Source organism: Protopterus annectens, chromosome 14.part0 (genome assembly GCF_019279795.1).
Source record: "Protopterus annectens isolate FY-2018-M chromosome 14.part0, PAN1.0, whole genome shotgun sequence".
Classification (NCBI taxonomy): domain Eukaryota; kingdom Metazoa; phylum Chordata; order Ceratodontiformes; family Protopteridae; genus Protopterus; species Protopterus annectens.
Window position 1 is genome coordinate 888175372 of NC_056748.1, and position 13584 is coordinate 888188955.

A 13584-nucleotide genomic window follows, 5' to 3' on the forward strand; every position below is an offset into this window, starting at 1 on the left:
AAAAATCAGTCAGGGTTTGTGCAGGGACAAAGCCAGTGAGTTTTAACATTTTCTTTGAAATGTTTCTTAAAAAAAGATGTGTGGAAGAGAGAGTAGAAAGTTCACTTAGAAGCTGGTTCCAGGCTTTTCCCACTGTGTTAGTGAAGTGAGTCTCCAGCTTTGTTGTTAGATTTAATAGTGGAAACTAGAAGCTTATTGGCTGAGCGAAGAGCTGTAAGGTTTTTGTAAGGGGTAGTCAGATTAGTGAGGATTGGGGTATTATTAGGGTGGTAAAGTATCTTTTGGGTTATAGTAAATTGATGACAGAGTAGTTGGTGCTGCAGTTCTAACCATCCCATTTGTTTGAGGTTGAGACAGTGGTGGATTCTAAAAGGGTTGCCAGTGGCAAATCTGGCTATGTTATTGTAGCTAGTGGCAAGTTTGTTAAGGTTGTTTTTAGAAAGATTACTATAAATGGCAGAAGCATAGAACAGGGTAGAGATCAGGTGAGTCTGGGCTATAATGGTTCTGGCTGTTTGGTGTAAGGAAGGGTTTGATTCTATACAGGGAACCTAGTTTTTTTGTTGACAGATTTTATGGTAGTGTTGATGTGATCGTCATAGCTAAGGTTGTTGTCTATGGTTATGCCCAGGAGATGGGTTGTGGTATCAGGGGATATGGTGGTTCTATTGTTAGAGGTTATAGTGAAGAGACATTGTGGTGATTTTAGAGTAGGAGTAAAGAGTAATAATTTTGTTTTTTGGGGGTTCAGGAGGAGGCAGTGTTGCATGAACCAATTTTCAACAGTATGAAATACAGATTGGGTGAGGGTCTGGAGTGAGGTTGGGAACCTAGCTGAGCAGATTAAAGTAGAATCATCAGCATATTGTATGCAGGTGGCTTGAGGAATTTTAGTATTTAGATCATTAATAAACATTGAAAAGAGAAGAGGGCCTAGGATAGAGCCTTGAGGTACTCCAAGGTTTAAGGGGAGGGGAGTTGAAAGCTTATTGTCCCAAAGGACTGCTTGATGTCGGTTGTCTAAATAGGATTTAAACCAGAGTGATGCCTGTGCATCCAGTGAATGGGCTTTTAATACCTCAATAAGCAGATTATGGTTGACCATATCAAAGGCTTTTGAAAGGTCGATAAACAAAGCGGAGGAAAGAGTTATTGTTACGATTTTTGTTTATACAGTCAGAAAAGGATACCAGGGCATTTGAAGTACTATGGAATGGTCTGAAACCATGTTGGCAGTTGGCAAGTAAATTGTTGTGGAGAAGATGGTCAAGTAGTTGCTGGTGGATACATTTTTCCATTATTTTAGCTATAGAAGAGAGTAGGGTGATTGGTCTAAATTTGGAAATATCAGTTGATGTCCCACCTTTGTGTAGAGGAATGATGCGAGAGAACTTCCATATAAGAGGGATTTTACTTTCTAAAATAGTTATATTAATAAGGATAGAAATAGGGTAGGCAATGGCTGTAGCTGCAATTTTCAGGTATTCTGCTGTTATACAGTCAGCAGAAGGGGTGCATGGCTTGAGTTTTTGAAGTAGGTTACAAATAAGGGATGTAGGTACTGGTTGTATGTGAAAAGAAGGAACTGAATTTGTTGTGGTATTAGGTGGGAGGGAGGTAGTGGGTGGTAGAGTATTAGCTAGAGATTGTACGGCTTCTATAAAGTAGCTGTTAAAGGAATCAGTTATTAGTTTAGGGTTATTGTGGGTAATTTCTGATGGGGTGGGAGACTGGAGTGCCCTGGGTGAAGTAATTTGTTCATAGCTGACCAGAAATTTTGAGTTTTTTGTTTATGGGTTTGTTGGAGGTGAAGGTAAAAGTTTTTTTTGTCTAGCAGAATTTCTTTTTTGGTGGCATTTCTTAATTGTTTAAAGTAAAGGTGGTCAGAAGGGCTTATAGAGGCTCTCCACTTGGCCCAGATTTTATTTCTTAGGAGGATTTTTTGCCTAGTTTGTTTTGTGAGCCATGGGGCAGTTTTGGTCTTTATTCAGGATGAGCGATAGGGGGCATGGAAATCTAGGATTTGAAGGAATCTCGTATTAAAGTAGGTGACTGCATCAAGTTGAAGATGGAGCAGTGGTGACCAGTCACATGCCTTCAGTTCTGTTTGGAAGTTCTCAGGGTGAAAGTTTTCTTTTTTGAACGGGAGGTTTTGAGAATAGTAGGATTGGGCCTACAAAGTTTTTGTTTAATTATATAGGTAAGAGCATGGTCACTGATGTCATCTGGAAGGGCTCCTGGTTTATAAGTAGTAGGGTGACTGTTTATGACAATCCAGTCTAGTGTGGTTTCCTTACCACTTTGTTTGTGGGTTCTAGTACGGGTGGTTATCATTTGTGAGAAACCATAACGATTTATGTGGTTAATGGGATTGGGGGACCTACAGGTAGCCCAGTCTATATTCAAGTCACCTAACACAATGGTTTCCTGGGGTAAGTGGGTAGACAGGCCACTAAGTATATTTTCTAGAGTACTGATATTGTTACCGGGGGGAAGATAGGAATAGATTATATAGATGGATTTGTAGTTATGATTTGCAGTTTGGCTAAAAGGGTTTCTGCAATAGAGTTTGTGGGAAGTGGCACATTGAAGGGCGATACTTGGAGTTGTGATTTATAAAACATGGCTACTCACACACCTTTTTTGGTAATACGGTATTTTCTCAGGATGTTATATCCTGGGGGCTAATCTCATGGTCTTTGGTTGGAGGTTTAAGCCAAGTTTCAGTAATACAGAGGATATCAAATTTGTGTACATCTCGGAGTGCATGAAGATGGGATATTTTATTGTTAATGCTACGGATGTTAAGGTGAGTTATCAGAACGGAGTGAAATGAACTGGTTGGGTAGAGGTGGTGTGGGGTTTTTGGTTAAGTGGGTCCCCTACTTAGAAGCATCACTAAACAAAAACCAGGTCATTCCACTAAAATGTACCTCTCCAAAGCAACTCACACCAACTTCAATATTTCAATACTCTAAAGTATTAAAAAGAAACTCAGTACCGCAGTCCAAGATATCATTATGGAATCGTGACTTGAATCCAGCAACTCATTTACACATCATTTTTCCAGCTTATAACTACAATCCTGATGCAAGACCTAGAATAAAAAAAAAGTGGCAGTACCTAGTGATATACAAATTCAAGCTAAACACCACAACACATTCCAACCAGAATTGAATTCTACTCAAAATTACCATCCCAAACACAAACATACCTACCATCTCCTTCATTATAAAAAATTCCAGTCATTACTAAATAAGCATAAACTTCCTTATCCCAGATTACTTCAGACTAAATTTCTGCACCTGATGCACAGTATCTCTAAATTTCCTGTAACCCAACCTACATGATGCAATGCGGTATTCTCAGGTCACTCACTTTTTCATATAGTAATCAGAAACAATCCTTGTTCCTCATCTCCAATTACCAATTACCATACACCCCCCCCCCATTTGTTTAGTGATTACTGCCCCATAAATTATTTCAAATAAAAACCCAACGCTAAATCCTCCCTTTCCAAGTGTATCTCTTCCAGTAACAAATCTCAGGATTATATCAACAAGCTTAAAACACACCCACTGTTTATCAATGGATCGCCAGTAACTGACTTAACTGACCCAAATCACACAGTCAAAGCTCATAACACTATGCTCAAAAATATAGAAGGCATATTCTTTCCATTAATTACTAGACTATACAACAATACCTGGTTAAACATAAAAGTTCAAGGCCCATACAAGGCTTGGAATGTAATACCCAGCATAAATGGAAACACAACCACACCTCAAACACAATTTTAAAATTATTACAGTTAAACAACCTTACAAAACAATCAAATGACTTAAAAAAATTACTTTTCTGAAAAAAAAAGCTAATAACCTAACAAAGCAAGAAGCACACCTAACAGAGCAAGAAGCACATTCATTATCAACTACCTCCTGCTCTACCTTCACCTTTTCAGTCTTCCTTAAAAAAAATCATTATTTTCCCAATCATACTGTGTAAAAATCTTCATTCTCTGGATGATGTACCATCTCCCCAATAATTAATCTCTCCTTTCAACTTCATGTTAAAGAAAAAGACTGACTTCCACTCCTCAAAACAAATTCCACTAGGTACACCAAGATGTACAGACAATATACACATCCATGGTTTATCACTCATTTAGAGACTCTCATTCTCTACCATTCTTTGTTATCTACAACCTATACCTCACACAAAACATTATGCCAAATTTATGGAAATCAGCCTTGAGCTAAACTTAACCAACAGCTCATCTTACCCACCTTCGATAAGGTGCTTAAATAATTGACTCATACTCCATTCGTTATTGATTACATCCAAAAACACAAACTGCTGTCTCGCAAATATAGTTTCCGGGCAGAACACAGCAATATGGATATTTACATATAAAATACTCTTTACATGGACAAAGGCATCCTTAAAGGTGCAACCTTTACCAACCTAATTCAAGTCTTTAACCTTCTAGACCATTCTATCCTCACATGCCCAATTGCAGCATCTGAGTTAAGTCCAGAAACAATATGCAGATTCTCTAATCAGAACTTTTCAGTCAAAATCAGATAATGTATCTCACCCAAAGACCCTTTAAAGTACACCTCGATTCAATTCTGAGCCCTTTACTAATTTTCCATTTTTTTTACCAACAATCTCCTTTATGAGTTACAACAGCTCTCAGTCTTGCTATAAATTGAGAATTTGCTCCTGTGCCACTCCAGCAACTCTCTTCAAATCCTGGAACACCAACTACAAGCCCACTTCAATTCACTCAATACCTAAACTAATACAAAATCTACTCCTTAGCTCATTCAAGACTAAATGCATGATCTTTAGGACAAAATCTAGACTGGTCACTTACCTGTACTTTTAATATAGCAAGTCTGACAAGACCTGCATTGGTGATTCCTTTCGATAGCTAGGATTACTGTTGACTTTTGCTCTCATCTTTAATATATATATATATATATATATATATATATATATATATATATAGCAAGTCTGACAAGACCTGCATTGGTGATTCCTTTCGATAGCTAGGATTACTGTTGACTTTTGCTCTCATCTTTAATATATATATATATATATATATATATATATATATATATACATACATATATATATACGAAAGAGAGAGAGACAAAAGATAAATCCAATTCTACTTTAAGCCAGGAAAACATCCCATTGTATGTTCTAGTCTGCCAGATCAGCATAAGAAAAAAGGCAATTCTCTCACAGCTGGTATATGGGCTGCTACTTGCTATTCAAATCCCTTAAATAAAATAAGATGTTTTATCACTATCTCCCAGCCAAGAACATCATTATCTAACAATAGAAAAAGCCAAATGACTTCTTGCAAGACATATGGATGATTTCTTACTGGTCGCTCAGTTACTTAAACTCTTGCATTCTAACTCCTTTAGCTGTTAAACTCATCCCAGAGATATTCTCCTTCAACCTCATGAGCCAGGAATGAAGTGAACCTCTGCCTGAAAGTCCACTAACCAAACTTCAATGCACCAACCATTGCTTCTATACACTTTGCCCAAAGCTATGGGAATCTCTCCCTTCTCATCTCAAAGAAATCACTGCTTAACAATCACTCCAGACCAAGATGAAAGACTACCTTTTTAAACCCTTCTAAATACAAATACCATCATTAGGAACATGTTAAGTCATCTATGTTTACATCATATTTTCACATATAACATTCAGGTGTCAATAGACTTAATACAACTGTTTTACCACCTTCTCGTAACATCCAACATCTAGCTTGCCTTTGATAACCATCCCCCCTCAAATTCTTTTTCTTCTCATCCTGTTTAAAAAAAAATACTTCTACACATACACATAATATATGTATACAAGTGTAGAATATATTTAGCAGTGCAGTAATCTGTATTATACAGTTCTTTAAATGTCTTATTAGACTACATTTCATGTTTAAATTTATTCTACTAACCATCTTTACTTCATTATAAGATTCTGCTTATGCCCATTTTGATTGTGCTATACTTCCAAGCTGTAAGAAAGTGTAATTGGTCTTTTATGAGCACAGCTCTACCTCTATAATCAAATTCAAATAAACAAACCCTCAATGAGGTGATTTAGTCAGGATAACATTTTAGAAAGGGTGACTACCACAGAACATGCATATTCCCAGAGACACTACAGACCAAACACGCTACACAGTAACTAAAGGAGCAGCCTTAGGTCAACTGATGCCCTAGGCAAAAGGGCTCCACGGCACCCCTCCACATCACCTGGTGCCCCCATCCTGGTCTACTTACACCAAATAAATACTGAAAGAGCACCCCTGCTGAGCGGCGCCCTAGGTAGCCACCTAGTTGGCCTATGCCTAAGGTCGGCTATGACTAAAGGAACACAAACACAACCCCTTGTGGTGATAAATCTTCGTAGCATCAAAGGAAAGTAAAATATCTGGTCATTCCCTGCAAAAAGGTTTACAGGAAACAAACTTCAGCACAACACTCAACAATTCAGCTGCCACAAATACTGAAAATCTACTTATCGATCTATGAATTGCCAGGATCATGTCTAAACACAAATAAAAAGAAATAAAAAAGGTCCACACTGCAAATCCCCAGAACATTTTTGTGTGTGACTGCCAACTCAACAATAGGATGCTCTAAGTTTTTTGTGTAGCCGTCGTCCACTGAGCCCACTGATTATGTCGAAGTTTGAACCCAAAGTAAAGATGATAAAGCCAACAAAACACAAAGGAGTTAATGAAAATTCTAGGCTTACAGTAGCTATTGTGTAAATACCAAATAAAAAAATCTGCATTTGCTTAAAGAATAATCAGAAGAATTAAAAAGATCACAAAAAACTTTACAAATTGATTTTCAGATAATTTTAAGTTTAAAAAAAACTGACACATTACATCTAAAAAAAATAAAGATTGGTGAAAGGTAACCCAATGTCCTTATGCTTAACTATGGAATTGTGTCTCGTATATTTTGTCAATAGCTGATAAAATGTGCAGCAAGTAGCAACAAAAGACCTTTTATTCTAGCAACTTTCTAAGTTTATAACAACAATGTTTCATTTTTTGGGGACTTTGTCTCCCCAACATTTTTGTCTAAGAGGTTGACAGCTATGCTATAGAGAATTCGGATGCCAGTATACAGCAACTAAAGCAACATACTCACGCGACTGATCAAGATCGCGAGCCGCCTTGGCAGCTCTCTCCAGTCCAGTAGGGTCAAAGTTGCTCCATTTGTCCTTGGGCTTGTTCTTATCCCCTCCATCTCCACCGACTGGTGGAGGAGGCACAGGTGGCTGCGGTTCTGATGGAGATCCAGGAGCAGGTGGCCCTTTTCCAATACCAAATAACCACGACATTTCGTTCCAAATAACCCTGGCTCAACAATTTTTTTTGTAAATTGCCAACTAGCTAATGTGCTGAATGTGAACATCAGAAACACACGTGAACAGCAACAGTAAACGGCGCAGGCGTGCAAATCAGTTCCTGGATGGTACAGGTCTTAACTTTTTCAACCAATTATAAGCACAATCGTAGGTCCCGTACGAAACCTAGGCTCCTCCTTGCCCCTCAATTTGCTTAGTCTCTGTCATTTAGAGCTTTAAAGGGACAAGCCCAGTGTTTAAAATTCGGGTCCAAATAACAGCTCACTAAATTAACGCCCACTTGACTACGTCACTCCCATTCCCACCCACAGTGTCATTTTTCTTTTAAACATCCTGTATAGCTTTGATTTCAATCCTGTTTGGGCTCCCAGTGTCAACTACCCTTAGGTTTTAAGTTCCTACCAGGGCTTAACATTCCAACTTAGCTGTCTCTCTGCTCATATAGTCTGTGCATAGGTAATATCTGTGCAGCTGATCAATCTGCAAACTTTATGTAATATCCTGAATTGTGGTTTTTTTTTTTTGTTAAGTTTCTATTTACTGATACCCGCATAAATGATCGATCATTTTACATTTACGAATGATCGTTCTCTGCTTTTCTCGGCTCTTGTAGATTGGTTTTAAGACATATTTATGTTATTCCAGCAACTTTCTGATTTTGTAAGGTCAATATTTAAAATCTGTAGGTATTTAGAGCTGACACGTACATCAGCAGCAATCAGAAGGGCTGCCGAAACAGTATACCGGTAAAATCACGTCTTGCAGGGAGCAACTTTCTACTTTTAAAGTTAATAGGTACAAAATGTCCCTATTCTTGTTCCCAGTGTTATTTTAGGGTATGTCCGAATTTCTTGCTGTAAAAGGCTGAGAGGTATATCGGCAGTCGAAGGGCTGCTTTAGGTTTTGTCCGAGTTTCTTGCTCTACAATGCTGAGAGGTATATCAGCAGCAAAAAGGCTGCTTTAGGTTTTGTCCGGATTTCTTGCTGTAAGAGGCTGAGGTATATCAGCAGCCAAATGGGGTTGCCTTATGTTTCGTCCTGATTTCGCTCTACGAGGCTGACAGCTGTAGCAGTGCTGGAATGGCTGCCTTAGGTTTTGGCAGGATGTCTTGCACTATGAGGTACACCAGCTTATGTGCAGAGAGTTCATGCAGCTTACCAACAGCTCCTAAAATTTACTTTTCCGAACGATCGCTCTTTGTGGTTCGTTTCAAGAGTAATCACAACGAGCGAAAGACCATTTTAAAATGCAAACGTTTACTGTCAGGAGCAGTTGGTAAGGACTTCCAAGCAAAACACTGCTCTGTGTTCTTAGTAAATTTACAAACGACACTCAGGAGTCGTAAGGACCAGCTCAAAAGATAATTAATATTATATAAAATATTACCGGAGAGCCGAAAAACTTAAAAACACTCAAATAGTGCTTTGTCTGTTTTTCGGCTGTCCGGTATATTTTATATAATAGTAGTTAAGCTTCTGAGCTGGCCCTTATTGCTTCCTAGTGCCATTCATGTTTTTAGTAGTTCGTGTTTTTCGGCACTGTGATTTTGCTCTTGTTAATCTTTCTTGAGTGGTATGGCAAGGAGATTATACATATTTTTGCCTCATAATTTTGGTCCGTTTTTCATAAGCAGGTAGGGAATGAAAGTGTATGTACTGATGAAGCCAAATGTACACTGATAAACAACTTCCGGGTGCTGGCTAATGTCGGAAAGGTCTTTTTTTTTTTTGGATGGTTGGAAGTTGGAGGTTTGCTTTCACGTGTGAGGATTGAGTTTTGTCATAAAAAATATAAGTTGTTACGTCGCAATTTTGAGTGACCGTCAGCATTTTTTAAATGCAAAATGGGAAAGCGGTGAGTCTACAATATGTTCTCTAAGGCGATATGTGAGTGCATAAGACTTGAATTGTAGGTATATCAATGTAGCCCAAAACAAGAGTCCACAGGTTTAAGGACGTACTACTTTCATAAGAAGCACTTCCGCTTCGCAACCATATTGTTGAATCCGTTGCTAAGTGAGCCTATTCCCTGTAACTATGGCCCGGAACGCGGAGGGTGAATTTGTACTTCATGGCTTCAAAAGTATTATAAGGTGAGCTGATGTTTTATAGTTGGGAACATGATTGTTTCTGTAAATACCAGCATTATACTATACCAGTATAACTAGATTATGTAAAGCGAAAAAAAGTAGAATGACTTATAGAATCGTATCACCAGGTTCGGGTGATTGTGAAGAAAGTCGAGTAGTAGCTAGTGCATGCTTTTCCGTGACTTACACTTAAGATTGGCGATCCTACTCTGCGCAGTCCTTGATTTTTGTCTCTTGTAAGTTTTGTCTGGGAAGGTCGTATTAATGTCACTAGGTTGTGTAAAGCATGCCGAGTTGCAGATTTAACTATAAAAAGATGCATATTGATGCAAATCCTCACTGTCAGGATTCTAAGTGGGTGGTTCTGGCTTTGCCACTGATTCTTTAAGATGCTGAGAGCTATGCTCGAGGCTTTTTCTACACACGCAAATGTGGTTAGATTTGTTGGTATTTCTACTCGCACGATTTGTGCATTACTTCTTTAATTTCTCAGTCAAAGTATATACTGTCAGCTGGACTTAGCATCATTCAAGGATCGCTTTGTTTATTTATGTCGCATATTCATCAGTCTGGCGTTATTTTCTTTTTACTTATTTCGCAGTGTGTTGAGTAGGTGCATAACCCCTTTTTACGCGGTACAGTGTGTATCTGTGTCGTTCTGTTTTATGGGGAAAACATAAAAATGGCAGTTGTGTTCAGATTTTAGGACAAAATGTGTTTCCCAAGCTTTTATTATTATAATAGTACTCTACAACAAATATTTTGCATCTGAAACATGTTAATAGTTTGTATGTACGTATTTATTTTATTTTTGTTTACCGGGTTTGTCCAACTGAGTGTAGTTAAACATTTTAGCGGTGGCCTGAGTAGAAAACCTCAAACATGTCGTACATATTTAAAAACACTTTGAATAGTATACATTAATTACTAAATGTACATTAATTGCTAAATGTACGTGTAATTGTTAAATTACATTTGTGTGAAAGTAAAGACAGCTATTAAAGTATAAATATGCGTTACTAGATGTTGAACATACAGCATTTGAAGAGGTATTTTAGTGGGTTTGTCAGACAAAATGATCATGTGATTAGTGCTTAGAAATTCTAAGAAATTGAGGGGGTGGAAGGAACTAGGTGGGGCAGGAAATGGGAGTGTAGAGCAGATCAGAGACATTTCAACCGTATACAGGTGGGGAGTGATCAGTGACACAAAATAAAGTATATAACTTGGAGATGCTAGTAAAACTGTTTGGGTATAGGATTCTGAATGAAGAGAAACGGTGTGATGAGATGACAAGTTGAAGATAACAGTGGTATTTACCCTGGATTCTACAGGAGCAGACCCATTGATCTGATAGGTAAAGTTTTAGTTGTGTTTTAAATAAGTTTGCATTCTGAATGGATTTCAGTGGTAATGAAATTGGGTTCCATAATTTAGAAAAATGACTCACATTCTACAAGAGTATGTTTTTATTTTTGGCACCAGAATGAGCTTTAGTCCTTCGAACTGGTTGTGGGTATAGCTTTGCTGAAACATTGTAATCCACAATGTGACACCAGTGAGCGATAAAAACAAAAACAGATTTTTGGATGATATTTTTTTGATTTGGACTGGCACCGATGGTATGTTAAATGAATTTTTTGCATACATTAATAATACTGTTGACTGTTAAGTTCACCCATGCATTTAATGACACTATCATTACCTACTTGGATGTGGAGGTTAAGGTTGATAGAGTTGGTAAACAACTGATTTCAAAAATGCTTAGGAAACCAACATTTTCAAATTCTTATTTAGAATTTAATAGTTTCCACCCCACTTTTCAGAAAAAATCTATAGTTAAGGGGCAATTGGTACGTCCCGCAAGAGTGACATCATTGGAAAGTGATTTCATTGAAGAAGTGGATTTTATCCAAAAAATGTTTGAACATAGGGGGTATCCCCAGAATCTCTTGGAAAATGTAAATGGGGAAGTATTTAAGAAGCTTCAAAATGGTTGGTTTGTTCTCATTTTGGGTCAAAATGTAAACAATATTGTTGTGATAAACCACTTAAGAGACAAAAAGAATAATTTTCCCATTGGATGTAATTTCATTGCAACATTTAATAAGGATACACAATCGATATGTAAAAGTTTGGAGAAAAATTGGGATTTATTGTCTTTAGACAGGAATGTAGTTAAGTTGTTTAATTGTAAAAAAAAAATTACATTTAGAAGGGATAGGTGTTTGAATAATATCATGGAACAGGTGGGTAAAGGAAGGAAAAATATATATACTTTCAAAAAAGTTGGGAATGTAAAATGTGGCATGTGCCCACAATGCCCTTTGGTCTTAACCACTTCAGATAAATTTATTTTGAATGGTAAGGCATTGTATATTGGGGGGTCTTTTAATTGTCAAAGTGAAAATGTAGTTTACCTGGTGAAGTGTACCTTATGTGCAGTATTTTATGTGGGGAAAACTTGTAGGAAGTTCAGGGCAAGGATCTATGAACATACATTGGACATTAGACATAAAAAATATTCTAATGCCCTTAGTAGACATATAGTGGAGTTCCCTAGTCATGCTTTTAAATTTTTAATTTTACAGCAACTAAAAATGAATGAACAAGGAAATGTGCCCAGGGGGGGTCCTTGAAGTATGTGAATAGAAGTGGCAATTAATGTTGGATGCCACTAGATACCCAGGTATTAATGAAGCAGTAAATATTAGCTGCTATTTGAAAATAAAAATATATATATGGTATTTAACCTTGTATGTATGTTTTGAATAATAATTTAGTACTTGAAATGCATTTTGATTACTTTTACATATATTTATATATATATATATATATATATATATATATATTTTTAATGTTTTTAGTATTTCTTGAGATGTATTATGAGTTGACATTTTAACCTTTTATATAAAAAAAAATTGGTGTTACACAGGGTAAGGTCCCTTTAAATGTAATGTTTTAAGAATGCTGGGAATAACTTTGGAATAGTTCTGAGGAAGTCCCTAGTGGGGGATGAAAGCGCTTAACTCAATGTTTTTATTCAATGTATGCAATTGCTGCTTGGTATTTTCCTGTTGTTTATTGTGGAACATTTCCACCTGGATTTGGAATAAAGCTGTGTTTTTATTACTCACTGATGTCACATTGTGGATTACAAAGTCTGTATTGTCACGTTCGCTTGTTTTTGGCTGAAACATTGTTTCAGTAAAAAATGTCAATTGCTCGCATCCGAAAAGGTGGCAACCCTGGTGTTGAAAGCTTACAACTCATTTACAGTACTGCAGGGAATTTTGTTTGAATGTTCTTACATGCTGCCATTCTTAACTTATGAATGCGTTACAGCAGAACTTAAATTATTAAACTGTGGTGCTGTGGTAGCGTTGTCGCCTCACATTAAGACGTTGTCCGGTTCGATTCTCAGCTAGAGCGTCTTCTGTGTAGAGACATGGCGTGAATGGGCGTACCTTCGTGGAAGGTTGTGCGTCAGGGCTGGCAACTCAGCACATAAAAATCTACTGCCAGTCATTAGCGGACCGGAGTTCCACTGTGGTGACCCCTAACTGGGAAAAGCCGAAAGACACAACAACAACACAAATCTTTAAATCTCTGACTGTAATTGGATCCTGCACATCACTGACTATGTTGGGTTTTGTACTTGTAGGCATTTTGTGTATTGTAATAAATTGCTCTTTTTTTCTGAACCTTTGCTTTAATTTCAAAAAACAATGCAGTAATTTTAATGTTTGCAGATTGAAATGTATCTAACATCCCATTTTGCTTTTGGCTTTGTCATATATGTGAGTGCTGTGGTTGTGTCTTATTGCTCTTCAGAGTTAGCAGGATGGTTCTTCTTTGCATATGCAACAGTTGGGTGAAGAAGTATGAACATGGTTATGGCAAAAAATGAGATGTGTAGCTTTTTGTGATATTAGTAAATACACATTTTGGTTATAATGAGTAACATTTATTTTACAAATATTTATATAGTTGTCCTGTGACAAATATTGTCCCTCTCCCCAAAAAGCTAATCCCGCCTGCCTGAATGATTCCAGATCAGTTGCTCTGTCTTCAAATGTCATTA

General features: G+C 37.3%; 2 protein-coding genes across 4 annotated transcripts in view; one reads left to right on the forward strand and one right to left on the reverse strand.

The window, feature by feature from the left end:
- Positions 1-7383, reverse strand: part of LOC122788743 (ATPase family AAA domain-containing protein 3-A-like) — a 493053-nt gene extending 485670 nt beyond the window's left edge. The window contains exon 1 of the mRNA XM_044055637.1: positions 7191-7383. Within this exon, the coding sequence (XP_043911572.1) occupies positions 7191-7383 (193 nt within the window). The remainder of the gene's footprint in view (positions 1-7190) is intronic.
- A 1056-nt stretch (positions 7384-8439) lies between these two features.
- LOC122789321 overlaps positions 8440-13584 on the forward strand; it is a 769937-nt gene continuing 764792 nt past the window's right edge. The window contains exon 1 of one of the 3 annotated variants that reach the window (XM_044056679.1): positions 8440-8531. In XM_044056679.1, coding sequence (XP_043912614.1) covers positions 8491-8531 — 41 coding nt within the window. In that variant the 5' untranslated portion in view covers positions 8440-8490. Of the gene's footprint in view, positions 8532-8613; positions 8687-9148; positions 9504-13584 lie in introns of those variants that run through there. The other 2 variants (XM_044056680.1, XM_044056678.1) reach the window with 2 other exon arrangements.